The 13,689-nt window shown below is 46.7% G+C and overlaps 1 protein-coding gene across 4 annotated transcripts in view; it reads left to right on the top strand.

Moving 5' to 3' along the window:
* The window catches only part of DENND5B (DENN domain containing 5B), a 517,562-nt gene that overhangs the window by 409,088 nt on the left and 94,785 nt on the right, over positions 1-13,689 (top strand). For all 4 annotated transcript variants that reach the window (XM_069228198.1, XM_069228199.1, XM_069228197.1 and 1 more), the window contains one exon: positions 10,135-10,253. In XM_069228198.1, the coding sequence (XP_069084299.1) occupies positions 10,135-10,253 (119 nt within the window). The remainder of the gene's footprint in view (positions 1-10,134; positions 10,254-13,689) is intronic.

Raw genomic sequence — 13,689 nt, 5'->3', positions numbered from 1 at the left:
TAGTACACAGTCCACCATATCTTGCTTAGGTTCATAAAGAGGTCTCTCCTAACCTTCCTTTATAAGAGCAAGTGGTCCCCCAACAGGATGACCAAACAGAAGCTAAAAGGGGGAAAACCCTACTTCCTTTTGAGGCATCTCTCTGTAGGCGAAATGCCGGCATGGCAACAGGACATACCATCCCCTTGTGAGTTTTTCAGGGAATCCCATGATTATACCTTTCAGTGTTTTGTTGAACCTTTCAACAAGTCCATTTGGTTGTGGTTTATAAGGTGTTGTGAACTTGTAGGTCACCCACACTCATTCTACGTGTGTTTCAGGTAAGCTGACATGAAGTTGGCACCTCTGTCAGAAACCACCTCCTTAGGAAACTATAACCTGATAAAGATGCCAGTGAGGGCCTTTGGTACTGCAGGGACTGTAGTAGACCTAAGGGGGGGAATTGCTTCAGGATACTTGGTAGCATGATCCACTACTACCCGTATATATTGGTTTCCTGAGGCTGAGGATGGTTCAAGTGGACCCACTGTGTCCACACCAACCCTTTCAAAGATTACCCCAACCACTGGTAGTGGAATTAACAGGCCTTTGGGTGGCCACCTGCCTTACCACTGGCTTGGCAGGTGACAAAGGAGCTTCAAAACTCCTTCACCTTTTGGGACATGTTGGGCCAGTAGAAATGGCTGACTAGCCTATTTCATGTTTTGATTTGGCCCAGATCCCCAGCTAGGAGGATGTCATGAGCTAACTGTTGAGGCACTACCACACCTTATGGTACCAGGTTTGTGGTCCTCTTCCCAGTAGACCCTGTGGGAGCCACTGACGCTCCCTTTTCCTGTGCAGCAGCTTGCAGTCGCAGGCCTTCTAGAGTGGGACAGGTCCTCTGTCCCTGGCACAGCTGGTCCCTAGAGGGCCTCCCAGGCCTAAGAGTTCAACCTGGTAAGGTTCAAGTTCCATGGGCTCAGTACTCTTTGGGGCAGGTAAGACTTCTTCCTGATAAGAGGAATATTGAACTTTTTGCTGTCCGGAAGTTGGTCCCACAGTCTTCTTTTCCTTTTTCTCTTGGAAGGTTGGGCCATTATTTCAGGCTCCAACACTTTTTCACCCTGCTCACGGCTTTGTTCTCTGGCTTTCACACACTACCTCAGGGATTCCCAGCATGGCTGCAGCGGTTTTGAGTTCTATCTCCGCCCATGCTGAGGACTCTAGGTCATTCCCCTATCAGACATTCACCTGAGGTTGCAAAAGTGGATATGTTTGTCCATCCAAGTACTGTCCTGGGGAAACCAGTTTTTTTGTTACCATGGTGACACTAGTACTTGTATCCCTCAGGGCTTCTACTCTAGTCCCATTAAACAAAGCATACTGTCTGTATGTGTGCATCTTAAGGGGCAGACATCAAGAGTGGCAACATCTACCCCACCCTCAGAGACTGACATAGCTTCGGTGTGGACCCTGATTTGCTCTGGGCACAGATCCCACCTGGAGACTGGTTATATCAGTGCTAGCTGGTGCAGTACTAGGGGGATTCTTTTTGAGACAGGTCAAGTCTCCAGTTTGGCATCCATTCTGTCTACAGTTAAGACACCAGCCCTTTTTGGGATCAAAGTTTTTACCCTTGCACCCATGAGTGGTTAGTGACGAGGTTCAGGGCCCACCCTTCTGAGCTGGTCTTTGGGGGCCTGTCACCATAGTCTTGACCCAATGGTCTGCCTTCTTTCCCAATTCTTGGGGAGACATTGGACCTAGGTCTACCAGATATTAATGCACCTTTTTATTAAAGCAGTTACTTAAGATGTGTTTCCATAAACAAATTATAGAGCCCATCATAGTCTTGCACGTCACTTCCAGTTAACCAACCATTTAGTATTTTCACTGGGTAGCTTATGAAGTCAGCCCAGGACTGGATCAAGGTTTTTTGAGCCCCCTGAACCTAATTATATATTCCTCAGCGGTGAGTCCAAAGCCCTCAATTAGGGTAGCCTTCATGAGGTCATAGGGCTCAGCATCTGCTCTATTGAGTGTAAGGAGTCTATCCCTACACTTACAAGTGAAAAGGTCCCAAAGGAGAGCTCCCCAGTGAGACATTTTCACTTTTCTCATTCCACAAGCCCTCTCAAAGAATGTGAACCATTTGGTGATATCATCACCATCCTCATACATGGGGACAGTCCTTTTGGGGATTTTAAGGTCACAAGATTGCTCTCTGTCCCTATATATTAAGTTGCTGCCACCATTAATGGGTGCTAAGCCCATTTCTGTTAGCTAGGAGTCTATCCTCCAAAGCTATTATTTTGGCCAACCGTTCTAAAAGGCTGTCCTCTTCATTCACTTAGGCTGTCCTCCGTGGACCCAATGAAACCTGACCCACCAATGTGAGGTCTAGGTGCTGTGAGTACTATTCTTGGGGACAGAGAGACAGAGGCCCTGTCCTCCCTAGTTAGGTTAGGAGGGGGAGGTCATCCTCATGATCCCTAACTTATTCCCCATCTGAGGGCAGAGCATCCTCCTCAGCAGGGTGTTCCTTTGCGTACTCTGCTTAGAGCTCCTGGAGCTTGACCTTGGTATGGTTGGAAACAGTTTTAATCTTTTTGATTCTGCAGAGAGATCTTAGCTCTCCCATCTTGAGATGGAGGTAAGGGGTCAGGTCGAGCTCCACAACCCTGTCCTCTGAGCTGCTTGTTATGTTACTGAGGGTGGGGATTTCTTTTAGGAACTAGGACTACTTCTATATACTTTACCCCTAACTATAGTAGCTTTTTAAATTTTAAAAGACATGCTAAAGAGGATTTATCCAAGGCCTCAGCAGGACTTTTAAAAATGTGTCAATTAAAAAAAAATCAGTTGAATCTGAAGGCAGTTTTGGAACTTAGTTGTGTCATCATATATTGGCTGAGTAGTCCATCAAATGCAAAGTCGTAGACACCACAGCTGATTGACCAATGTAGGAAGCTGGCTCTGTATATACTATACCAAAGTGAGGTATAGTGTGCACAGAGTTCAGGGCTTCCCCAGAATGTTTACAGAGGCTCAAGTAAATAATACTAATGCTCCCTTTTGTGGTAGTGTGGTCGAGCAGTTAGGCTTATCAGCGTGTAGTGCTAAGCATTCGTTGTACATACACAGTTAAGAAATGAGGCACACACAATGGCTAACTCCAGGCCAACGTTTATGTATCAAAAAATATACTTTGTTACTTTATTTTTAAAAACAAAAGAATCTTTATTGCAGGTAAGTACATTTTCAAGAATGTACCACTTTCAAGTATTAAATGCACTTTCTTTTGAATTCACAGATAAATCAGTTTTCAGGTTAGTAAAACTTTTTATTATCCAGGGTTGACAGAGCAATTTTTATAGAAAGCTATGCAGTCCTAGGGGAGGAAAAGTAACAACACAGTTTGCAGATAAGTACTTGATTTAGGGTCCCAGTTTTCAGGGGATAAGGTGTCTGCAGAGCAAAGTTTAGGAAGCTGCCAAGGGTGCAGCATCAGCAACAGAGGACTGGCCTGGTGCATAGGTCAAAGTTGGTGTCGGGTGCTCAGTGGAATCCTATGGAGACTGGGGGCACTCGGAAGTGAACGGTTTGCAGGTAAGTACTCGCGGTCTCAGGGCGTGGTCACTGGAGGGTTTAGATCAGCACTGGGGAGGTCCAGAGTTCAGCACCAAACCCACACCCTCAGCAGCACAGGGGTGGCCAGGTGCAAACACAGCGTTGGGTGCCCAATGCTTTTCAGTGGAAAACTCTGGTTTCACAAAGAGACTGCAGGCTTGGTTCAGGGTGTTGGCTCAAGAAGACCAACGGCTTGACATGAAAGTTGAGGCTTCTCTGGATGTTGCTGGACCGTCGGCTGGGTGCCCCAAGGCCAGGGTGCCGTGGGTGCAGGGGTACTTTTAGGTGTCGGGTATCTTCACCAGATCCATTTGTAGTCATGGGGATCCTATGGATTCAGGCTGCAGTCGTCGTGGTGGCGGCCAGGAGGGGTCAACCTGGGGTGGACTCAAGTTCTGAATCGCATGGGGACGCTCTGGTCAGGTGGGCCACCTGGACTCGGGCTGTGCGCGTCGGGTGCTGAGTGGGCAGGTCTCATAGATCCAGAGGGTTCTGGAGTCTTGGTTGGAGGATTCTTTGTGGACAGGGCCTCTGTCCTTGGGAGATCTTGGTCTTTAGAGAAGACAGGCAGCCCTTTAGGGGGTTTGTAGAGGTCACTGGGCCTGTAGGCAGAGTCTTCTTGTAGCCGGAGTCTTGAAGCTGCAGACAGCCCAAAAGGGCTGGCCAAGTCAGTGGTTGTCTGGAGTCCTCACTGCTGGTGCTGCTCTTCAGTCCTTTTTCTTCTTTAGGTCGGCAGGAATCTAAAGAGCAAGGTTCAGGGGTGCCCCTAAATACTAGATTTTGGGTCGTTAAAGGGGTCAGAGGGCAGTAGCCAGTGGCTACTGACCTCCGAGGGTGACTATACCCTTCCTGTGCCTACTCCCTTTGGGGAGGGGGACACATACCTAACCCTATTGGCTATCACCCTCCAAAATAAAGATCAAGGATTCTGTCAGGAGGGGTTCACCTCAGCTCTGGGCACCCCAAGGGTGGTCCCAGCTGGGGTAAACACTTCTCCTGGTGTCTACTAATTTTACTGCCAGATCTGCTGCCAAAAATGGGGCTTGGTCCGGAGTAGGCGGACGTCTCCACTAGCTGGAGTGCTTGGAGACAGCAGAACAAAAGGCAGGAGCCTTTGAGGCTCACCACCAAGTGATGCTGTTCCTGCAGGGGGGGAGGTGCTTCCACCCAGAGCAGGCTTTGTCCCTGACTCCTCGGAGTACAAAGGCTCTCACCCCATGGGGTCAGAAACTCACCTTGTAGTGGCAGGCTGGCAAAGACCTGTCAGCCACACACTAGAGAGTTGGGTGAATTTCAGGGGGCATCTCTAAGATGTCCTCTGTGTGCATTTTACAATAAATCTAACACTGGCATCATTGTGGGTTTATTGAGCTGAGAGGTTTGATACCAAACTTCCAGTCTTCGGTGAAGCCACCATTGAGCTGTGTAGTTTGTGTTGTCAAGCTCCTAACCCATGTACTCAGTATGGTTACACTGCACTTACAATGTCTAAGAATGGACTTAGACACTGTAGGGGCATATTGCTCACACAGCTGTGCCCTCAGTTGTGGTGTAGTTAACCCTGGTTTAGGGCTGTAAAGCATGCTAGAGGGGTGGCTTACCTATGCTACAGGCAGTGGTTTATGGGCATGGCATCCAAAGAGGGATTCCATGTCAACTTTACCTTTACCTTTAGATTTACACACAATCTGCAATGGCAGTGTGCATGTGTTTGGTGAGGGGCCCCTTAGAATGGCATAATACATGCCTCATCCCTTAGGGACCCTTCTTGGTCACAGGGCCCCTCGTACCACTGGTACAAGGGACTTAGCTGTGTGCCACAGGTGTGCCAATTGTGGAAGCAATGTCACACTTCAGGGACCTAAATTGTGCTGGATTCCTGCTGGGGCCTGGTTAGCAGGATCCCAGAACACACTCAGTCAAATTAGCATCAGATATGAGGCACAAAGTGGTGGTGGGGGGGTAACCATGCCAAAAGGGGCACTTCTCAACACATGAAGTCACCACTGCACTCGCCATCACTGACCCGAGTGGGAGTGGACCCACACTACCACAAAATAGAGCATTAGTACTATCTACTTTTGCCTCTTCAAACCAATTGGGGATTCACTGGGCTCTCTGCATGGTGTGCTTCTTTTTAGTGCACCATGTAGAGAGACAGCTTCATACAGCGATGAAGACATAGCCATTCTAGACATTAAAATAAATTACTGGGTTGTGCAGCTGATGGCCACTAATGACTGGGTGTTCTTGCCACAGGCTGAACTGGCCATCAGAATAGGTAGCCATGTCATTGGAAAAAGGAGGTACGCAGCAGCACTCTATAAGCGCAGGCACCCCAAAACTCTAGTAACCCACACCCAGAGTGTTTGCAGTGTGGTAGACTACGAGGTTTCCGGGATGGTAGGAGACTTTGACTGATAACACACCTTTGTGGGACAGGAATGCAGTGTCAGAAGTAGGCGCCCTCAATGGGCTCAAATGATTGGAGACAATAAGCACAAGAAAACTTAGAGACTTATGGTCACGTGAGGATATGAATCTCTTTGATAACTTACTGCAGGACTACCAGGTGACAAAGTGAATACTATAGACGCCCGTAGGCTAAGCATACATTGTCATGCTATATTAAAAAGGGTACTATTCTGGTTGAAGCCTCCCTCCCAAGGAGGACAGGACGCTAAGTGAACAGTTGCACAAGAAAGCAGTCTCTTGAACATGTAGAAAGATTACAAACAACTCCCTAATAATATGCAGTCACTAAAGATGGGAGGCAGACATGGGTGCTCTGGAGAAAGGGAAAAGGAAATAGGTTAAGGAGCCCCAATGAAGGTGACAATACGATCTGGCTTCTGGCAAATACAACCATGAGTATTTAATAGTTGTACTGTTCCAGACCTACGCATTTGAAAATGGGACCCACAAGCAGTGACATTGCCTTGGGATGTACACAAAAGGGCCTCTTCCACTTCTTGTGGTCCTGCCCAGAAATGTGGCCATTTTTGGAGGAACTAAATGTGTGGGGATCAGGTGTGAGGTGGCCCAAGTGACGCCTTGCTAAACGTTCTATATTAAATATCTGGGTACAAAATGGAATCCCAAAATACTCAAGGCTGTGGGTAAATCTGTGGTGGCCATTGACAAAAGAACATCACCAGGAATTGGGGGGGAGTAGACCAGCCCTCATGGGCTGGAAAAAAGACATGGAGTGAAGCCCCAAAAATGGAATAAGATTTGGGAGGGTGGCAGATGTATCATGGATTGAATGTATTGTAGTCATGAAAGACTCAGGTGGTCGAAGTGTTTTGGGGATATAAAACATGCAACCACCATGTGTAAAGAAATGGCTCCCTGTTGCAGTTACCCCCCACTTTTTGCCTGATGCTGACTTGACTGAGAAGTGTGCTGGGACCCTGCTAACCAGGCCCCAGCACCAGTGTTCTTTCACCTAAAATGTACCATTGTCTCCACAATTGGCACAACCCTGGCACCCAGGTAAGTCCCTTGTAACTGGTACCCCTGGTACCAAGGGCCCTGATGCCAGGGAAGGTCTCTAAGGGCTGCAGCATGTCTTATGCCACCCTAGGGACCCCTCACTCAGCACATACACACTGCTTGCCAGCTTGTGTGTGCTGGTGGGGAGAAAATGACTAAGTCGACATGGCACTCCCCTCAGGGTGCCATGCCAACCTCACACTGCCTGTGGCACAGGTAAGTCACCCCTCTAGCAGACATTACAGCCCTAAGGCAGGGTGCACTATACCACAGGTGAGGGCATAGGTGCTTGAGCACTATGCCCCTACAGTGTCTAAGCAAAACCTTAGACATTGTAAGTGCAGGGTAGCCATAGGAGTATATGGTCTGGGAGTCTGTCAAAAACAAACTCCACAGCTCCATAATGGCTACACTGAATACTGGGAAGTTTAGTATCAAACTTCTCAGAATAATAAACCCACACTGATGTTGGATTTATTAAAAAATGCACACAGAGGGCATCTTAGAGATACCCCCTGTATTTTACCCAATTGTTCAGTGCAGGACTGACTGGTCTGTGCCAGCCTGCTGCTGGGAGAAGAGTTTCTGACCCCATGTGGTGAGGGCCTTTGTGCTCTCTGAGGACAGAAACAAAAGCCTGCTCTGGGTGAAGGTGCTTCACACCTCCCCCCTGCAGGAACTGTAACACCTAGCAGTGAGCCTCAAAGGCTCAGGCTTCGTGTTACAATGCCCCAGGGCACTCCAGCTAGTGGAAATGCCCTGGACACAGCCCCCACTTTTGGCGGCAAGTCCAGGAGAGATAATGAGAAAAACAAGGAGGAGTCACTGGCCAGTCAGGACAGCCCCTAAGGTGTCCTGAGCTGAGGTGACTCTGACTTTTAGAAATCCTCCATCTTGCAGATGGAGGATTCCCCCAATAGGATTAGGGATGTGCCCCGCTCCCCTCAGGGAGAAGGCACAAAGAGGGTGTAGCCACCCTCCGAGCTAGTAGCCATTGGTTGCTAACCCCCCAGACCTAAACACACCCCTAAATCGAGTATTTAGGGGCTCCCCAGAACCTAGGAAACTAGATTCCTGCAACCTAAGAAGAAGAGGACTGGTAAGCTGAAAAACCCTGCAGAGAAGACGGAGACACCAACTGCTTTGGCCCCAGCTCTACCGGCCTGTCTCCCCCCTTCTAAAGACACTGCTCCAGCGACGCTCTCCCCAGGGACCAGCGACCTCTGAATCCTCAGAGGACTGCCCTGCTCTAGAAGGACCAAGAAACTCCCGAGAACAGCGGCCCTGTTCATCCAAGACTGCAACTTTGTTTCCAAAGGAGCAACTTTAAAACGACTGCGTTTCCCGCCGGAAGCGTGAGACTTGCTACTCTGCTCCCGACGCCCCCGTCTCGACTTGTGGAGAAACAACACTTCAGGGAGGACTCCCCGATGACTACGAGACCGTGAGTAGCCAGAGTTGCCCCCCCTGAGCCCCCACAGCGACGCCTGCAGAGGGAATCCCGAGGCTCCCCCTGACCGCGACTGACTGACTCCCAGATCCCGACGCCTGGAAAAGACCCTGCACCCGCAGCCCCCAGGACCTGAAAGATCGGATCTCCATTGCAGGAGTGACCCCCAAGAGGCCCTCTCCCTTGCCCAGGTGGTGGCTACCCCGAGGAGCCCCCCCTTGCCTGCCTGCCTGCATCGCTGAAGAGACCCCTTGGTCTCCCATTGATTTACATTGGAAACCCGACGTGTGTTTGCACACTGCACCCGGCCGCCCCCGTGCTGCTGAGGGTGTACTTCCTGTGCTAACTTGTGTCCCCCCCCTCCCCCCCCCCCCCCGGTGCCCTACAAAACCCCCCTGGTCTGCCCTCCGAAGACACGGGTACTTACCTGCTGGCAGACTGGAACCGGGGCACCCCCTTCTCCATTGAAGCCTATGTGTTTTGGGCACCACTTTGAACTCTGCACCTGACCGGCCCTGAGCTGCTGGTGTTGTAACTTTGGGGTTGCTCTGAACCCCCAACGGTGGGCTACTTTGGACCCAAACTTGAACCCTGTAGGTGGTTTACTTACCTACAAAAACTAACCATTACTTACGTCCCCCAGGAACTGTTGAAAATTGCACGAAGTGTCTAGTTTTAAAATAGCTATATGTGATTTATTTGAAAAGTATATATGCTATTGTGATTATTCAAAGTTCCTAAAGTACTTACCTGCAATACCTTTCAATTGAAGTATTACATGTAAAATTTGAACCTGTGGTTCTTAAAATAAACTAAGAAAATATATTTTCTTATACAAAAACCTATTGGCCTGGAATTGTCTGAGTGTGTGTGTTCCTCATTTATTGCTTGTGTGTGTACAACAAATGCTTAACACTACTCCTTTGTTAAGCCTACTGCTCGACCACACTACCACAAAATAGAGCATTAGAATTATCTCTTTTTGCCACTATCTTACCTCTAAGGGGAACCCTTGGACTCTGTGCATACTATTCCTTACTTTGAAATGGTGCATACAGAGCCAACTTCCTACACCATGTAAGTGATGGATTGGAAGGGTCGAATTTCAGATGCAACCAAGAGAAGAAAGACTGTACCGGAAACAACTTTGATGGTAACTCTTGTTTTGTATGTTGATGTAATCATTAGAAAGAATTTTTTTTTTTTTAAACAGTTGATGTTTGGGGGAGAATACTTTGTGTGGGAGTACAGATTCCTAATGCTACAAAGAAAGAATGTAATCATTTAAAAAAAAAAAAAATAATAAAAGCATGCCCGAATACAAAATTAAAAGTTGGAGTAGGCTCTCTTTTAATGCTTTTGTAAACTTGTCATTGCAAGGTTCCAAGTATATTAATGCACTTAATGTTCTTTCCCACAGCCAGACGTCTTAAACATTGGTCTTTATGGTCTCTCCCAACTTAACGATTCTGCGATTCCTGAATGTCACATTATTCAGTTACAATGATATGTAACTGATCAGGGTAGACTGTGTCTATTGTTATACAGGTATGCTAATGCACTGTTTCCTCTTTTAGAGACAAAATTTGGGGAAGCTGACTACAGTTCAGATTGGCCATGACAATTCAGGATTGCTAGCCAAGTGGCATGTTGATTGTGTCATGGTTCGAAATGAAATATCAGGACACACTTACAAGTAAGCCTTTGTACATAAGCCAGATGTATGGAGAATGTTCAGATTGTAGTTTTAACATTTGATGAACAGGCTATCTTTATCAGTTATTGGAATTTCAGAATTGATGCATCATTGATTTTTTTAAAGTACTTAATTGTGTTTTCCATGTCTTTTTTTGCTAAATGCCAACTATTTCTGGTATGAGGTGATAGTTGCTCTACATTTCTGGTAATGTTAGGTGTACCCACATGGCTTCCAGAAAAAAAAGCTAACCGTGCTTCTCCTAAGTTTTAAAGCTATGCCCCAGAGCCTTTTGTAGACTACAAATAGTGGTTGAAATCTCAAAAATCAACTTCCTCTACAAAAGTATGTGTTTTGCTTTAGTGCAAATTGTTTCCCATGCTAATCGGACAAATGCTAAGTCCTTTTTAGATTGAGCATAGCAGCGCACAAGCGCTGCTTTTCCAAACGTGTTGGTATTTATCTGGGCTTTTAACCACGCCCATCACAATCAGTCGTTCATGTGCTTGCCCTTAAAAAATTATTTATTTTCGTTGGTAAATGCTTTGTTTGTCCCTCCTTGGGGCGGTTTAGTTACCGCCTTGGACATTACCCCTGTTACAGGGCTAATTGCACTTTTGCCGATACATTTGACTGAGAGCAAACTTCTTTTTCCTTTTTGTGTGCTGCTTCACACTGATGCCGTGGCGCTTTGAATCCGCTTTCTTATGTGAAACTGTATTACTTTTCACTTTCAATTTATGTGGCAAGAAAGGTCCGGTTAGGAGTTTACAACGCTAATAGCTCTAACTCGAGCAAATGCGAAACCCTTTGCAGTGCAATTGCTTGTTATTTATGCTGCTTGGATGGTCTGTGTAAAACGCGATTTGAACTGCTCCTAATCCACAACCCTCCAATAGCCTTGTTGTCTTTTCATCTTGAAAAAGATTGAAAGGCCAGAAGACTCTCTGAACTTCGGTAGGACCGTCTCTCTCATTTAAACAGATACAGTGACGTTGATTGCTGTAGACTACTTTAAGGTTTTAAAAGATAATGAATCCTTGGGCGCCACAGAAAGTCCGTTTCAGGACATTCCATTTCAGCTTTTACAGTTATAATTCTACATTGTCAGTATTTAGTCAGTTTATCACCTTAATTGGGCAAAAGCCCTTTAGTAATAACACTTAAGAATCTTGGTTATGACGAGAGGGTTTGGTCTAATCACTGACTGAAGGATGTAGTTAACTTGGTGTTGTTTCTAAGGGTTGCGTTCTTTGACATAGAACTCCTTTCTGAATGGTAAGAGACTATTGTCTAGCTTTGGATAGGATTTGGTGCATTTCTTAACTTGGTGAGATAAGGACAGCGTATGTCAATTGCTTTGGGTATTCAGGTACATATGTGATTGGCTGAGTTTACGTTGCACACCTTTGTTATTTCTCTTGGTTAAGGGGACTGGCAGATGGCAGTTCTGTGTAGATCGCTAAGCCAGGTTCATGCAGTTACAGTTGAAGTGGAAGTAGAAGGCAGCAGGCCTTATCTTAGAACTAAAACAAGTCAAGAAGAATGTCTTAGATAATGAGCATTGTCAGACCACAATCCACTAGAAATTACGCTTTCATGTAGTCAAATGCTCTCTTCGATCCCTACATGGTGCCTCCAATCATTCACTCCCCATACGTAGGCATATTGGATGCACAGATTGGCATCAACAAGGCTATTTGTAACTACTACGCCGTCTTATATGCAGCACCAGCCACACCTTCTGCCATACTCTCATTTTTACAGCATAGGACACCTACTCAAGTGACAGCAGTTGAGAGAGAAGTGTTGAGAGTCCTGATCTCGGAGGCATAAATTCGGAAAGCTGTTAAAGAGCTCCCACGTAACAAAACCTCAGGCTCTGATATGCTACGTGACTGGCCCCTTGACTGGAGAGTCTATGTAATAGTTCACTTGAAAGGGAAGTACTTCCCCTCCCCCTCGACCCGTGAGGCCATAGTAACTTTGCTTCTTAAACCCAACAGATCCCCTGATGATTTGTTCTCCTATAGATCTCTATCTATTTTAAATACCAAGTACAAACTTCTTAGTAAGGTACTTACACGTCGCCTTCTTCCGCTCCTTGCACAACGCCTTCTTTCACTCCATGCACACGGACTAAAGCTGCTTTGTTCCACGTCGCACTAACTCGTTAAACATACATCAGCTATTTCAGCTCATGGATGAATCTGAACACTGGTACCCATTTTCAGGATGCTTGTCTCTAGATATACGTCAAGCATTTGATACCCTTAGCTGGGATTATATGTTAGCGACTCTAGCGGCCTTTGGGATACCCTCAGAATATGTCAGTTTGGTGAAACTGCTCTACCTAGAACCCACAGCTGGAGCCAAAACAGGCTCACACATATCCGCCTCCTGTTGTATATTCCGTGGGTCCAGACACTGATACCCCCAGTCTAGTCTTTTGTTTGTATTGGCTCTAGAACAGAGGCATGGGTAATCCTACTGGGCCAAAAACACACACTCCGTTTCATTACATGCAGATGTTATGATCCTATATTATAAGGATTTGCTGGAAGATTTGGGAGGAACAGCACAGATACTAGCTACGGTTGCAGAGCTCTCTGGTCTCCAAATTATTGCAGAAAAGTCGTATGTATATTCCTTCAGTGATGCCTACCCAGAACCCTTGATTTAGTTGGGGCTTGAGACCATCGCAGCCAGACCCATATCCTTCCGGTATCTTGGTATTCAAAATTTATTGTGATCAGACTGACCTGGTAGAGGGTAACTTGACGCTGGTGCTCGTGGCACTCTGATCCCTGGCTCTTTCTGTATCAGGTCGGTTGACCTTAGCGAAAATGGCAGTATTACCACATGTTCTATACTACTTTGTCAATCTGCCACTCTTAGTACCACCCTGGGTATTTCACACGTTTTACTCCTTGTTAATTTACCTTGTTTGGGAAGGCAGTCGCTGTAGAATTAGCCTGTCGAAGTTGCATTTGCGACCTGACGCCTGATTTCAAGGCCTATTGCACAGCGGGACAATGACAATGTTTGGCATATTGGTTGTTTGGTCATAATCTGGGAGAAATTAATTACACCGCTATAAAGCTGCGGTAGGGTCAACTCCATCACTTGTTGTGTCCAGATCCCCAAAAAGCCACCTATAGGTACTACTTTGCTGCTATGTACAGCCTTGGCATACTGGAAAATAGCGTTGAGATATACGGCCTCACAAATCGCATATACATCAAATGTGCTGCTAGTGGGCTCCCCACTCCCTCAAGTACTATAACAGCCGCCATGCTCCGGATCTGGGGCCAAGAGTGAGTCTGCCCCCTGGGTGACATGTTCGAGGATGGCACTCGGACTTCGTGCAGGGACCATCTGGACAGAATGGTAAAAAAAAAAGACTGAATTAAACACTTAAGATTAGCCTTTTGAA

Source organism: Pleurodeles waltl, chromosome 4_1 (genome assembly GCF_031143425.1).
Source record: "Pleurodeles waltl isolate 20211129_DDA chromosome 4_1, aPleWal1.hap1.20221129, whole genome shotgun sequence".
NCBI classification, from domain to species: domain Eukaryota; kingdom Metazoa; phylum Chordata; class Amphibia; order Caudata; family Salamandridae; genus Pleurodeles; species Pleurodeles waltl.
Note: the sequence above shows the minus strand (reverse complement) of the source record. Positions and strands in the feature narration are given on the sequence as shown.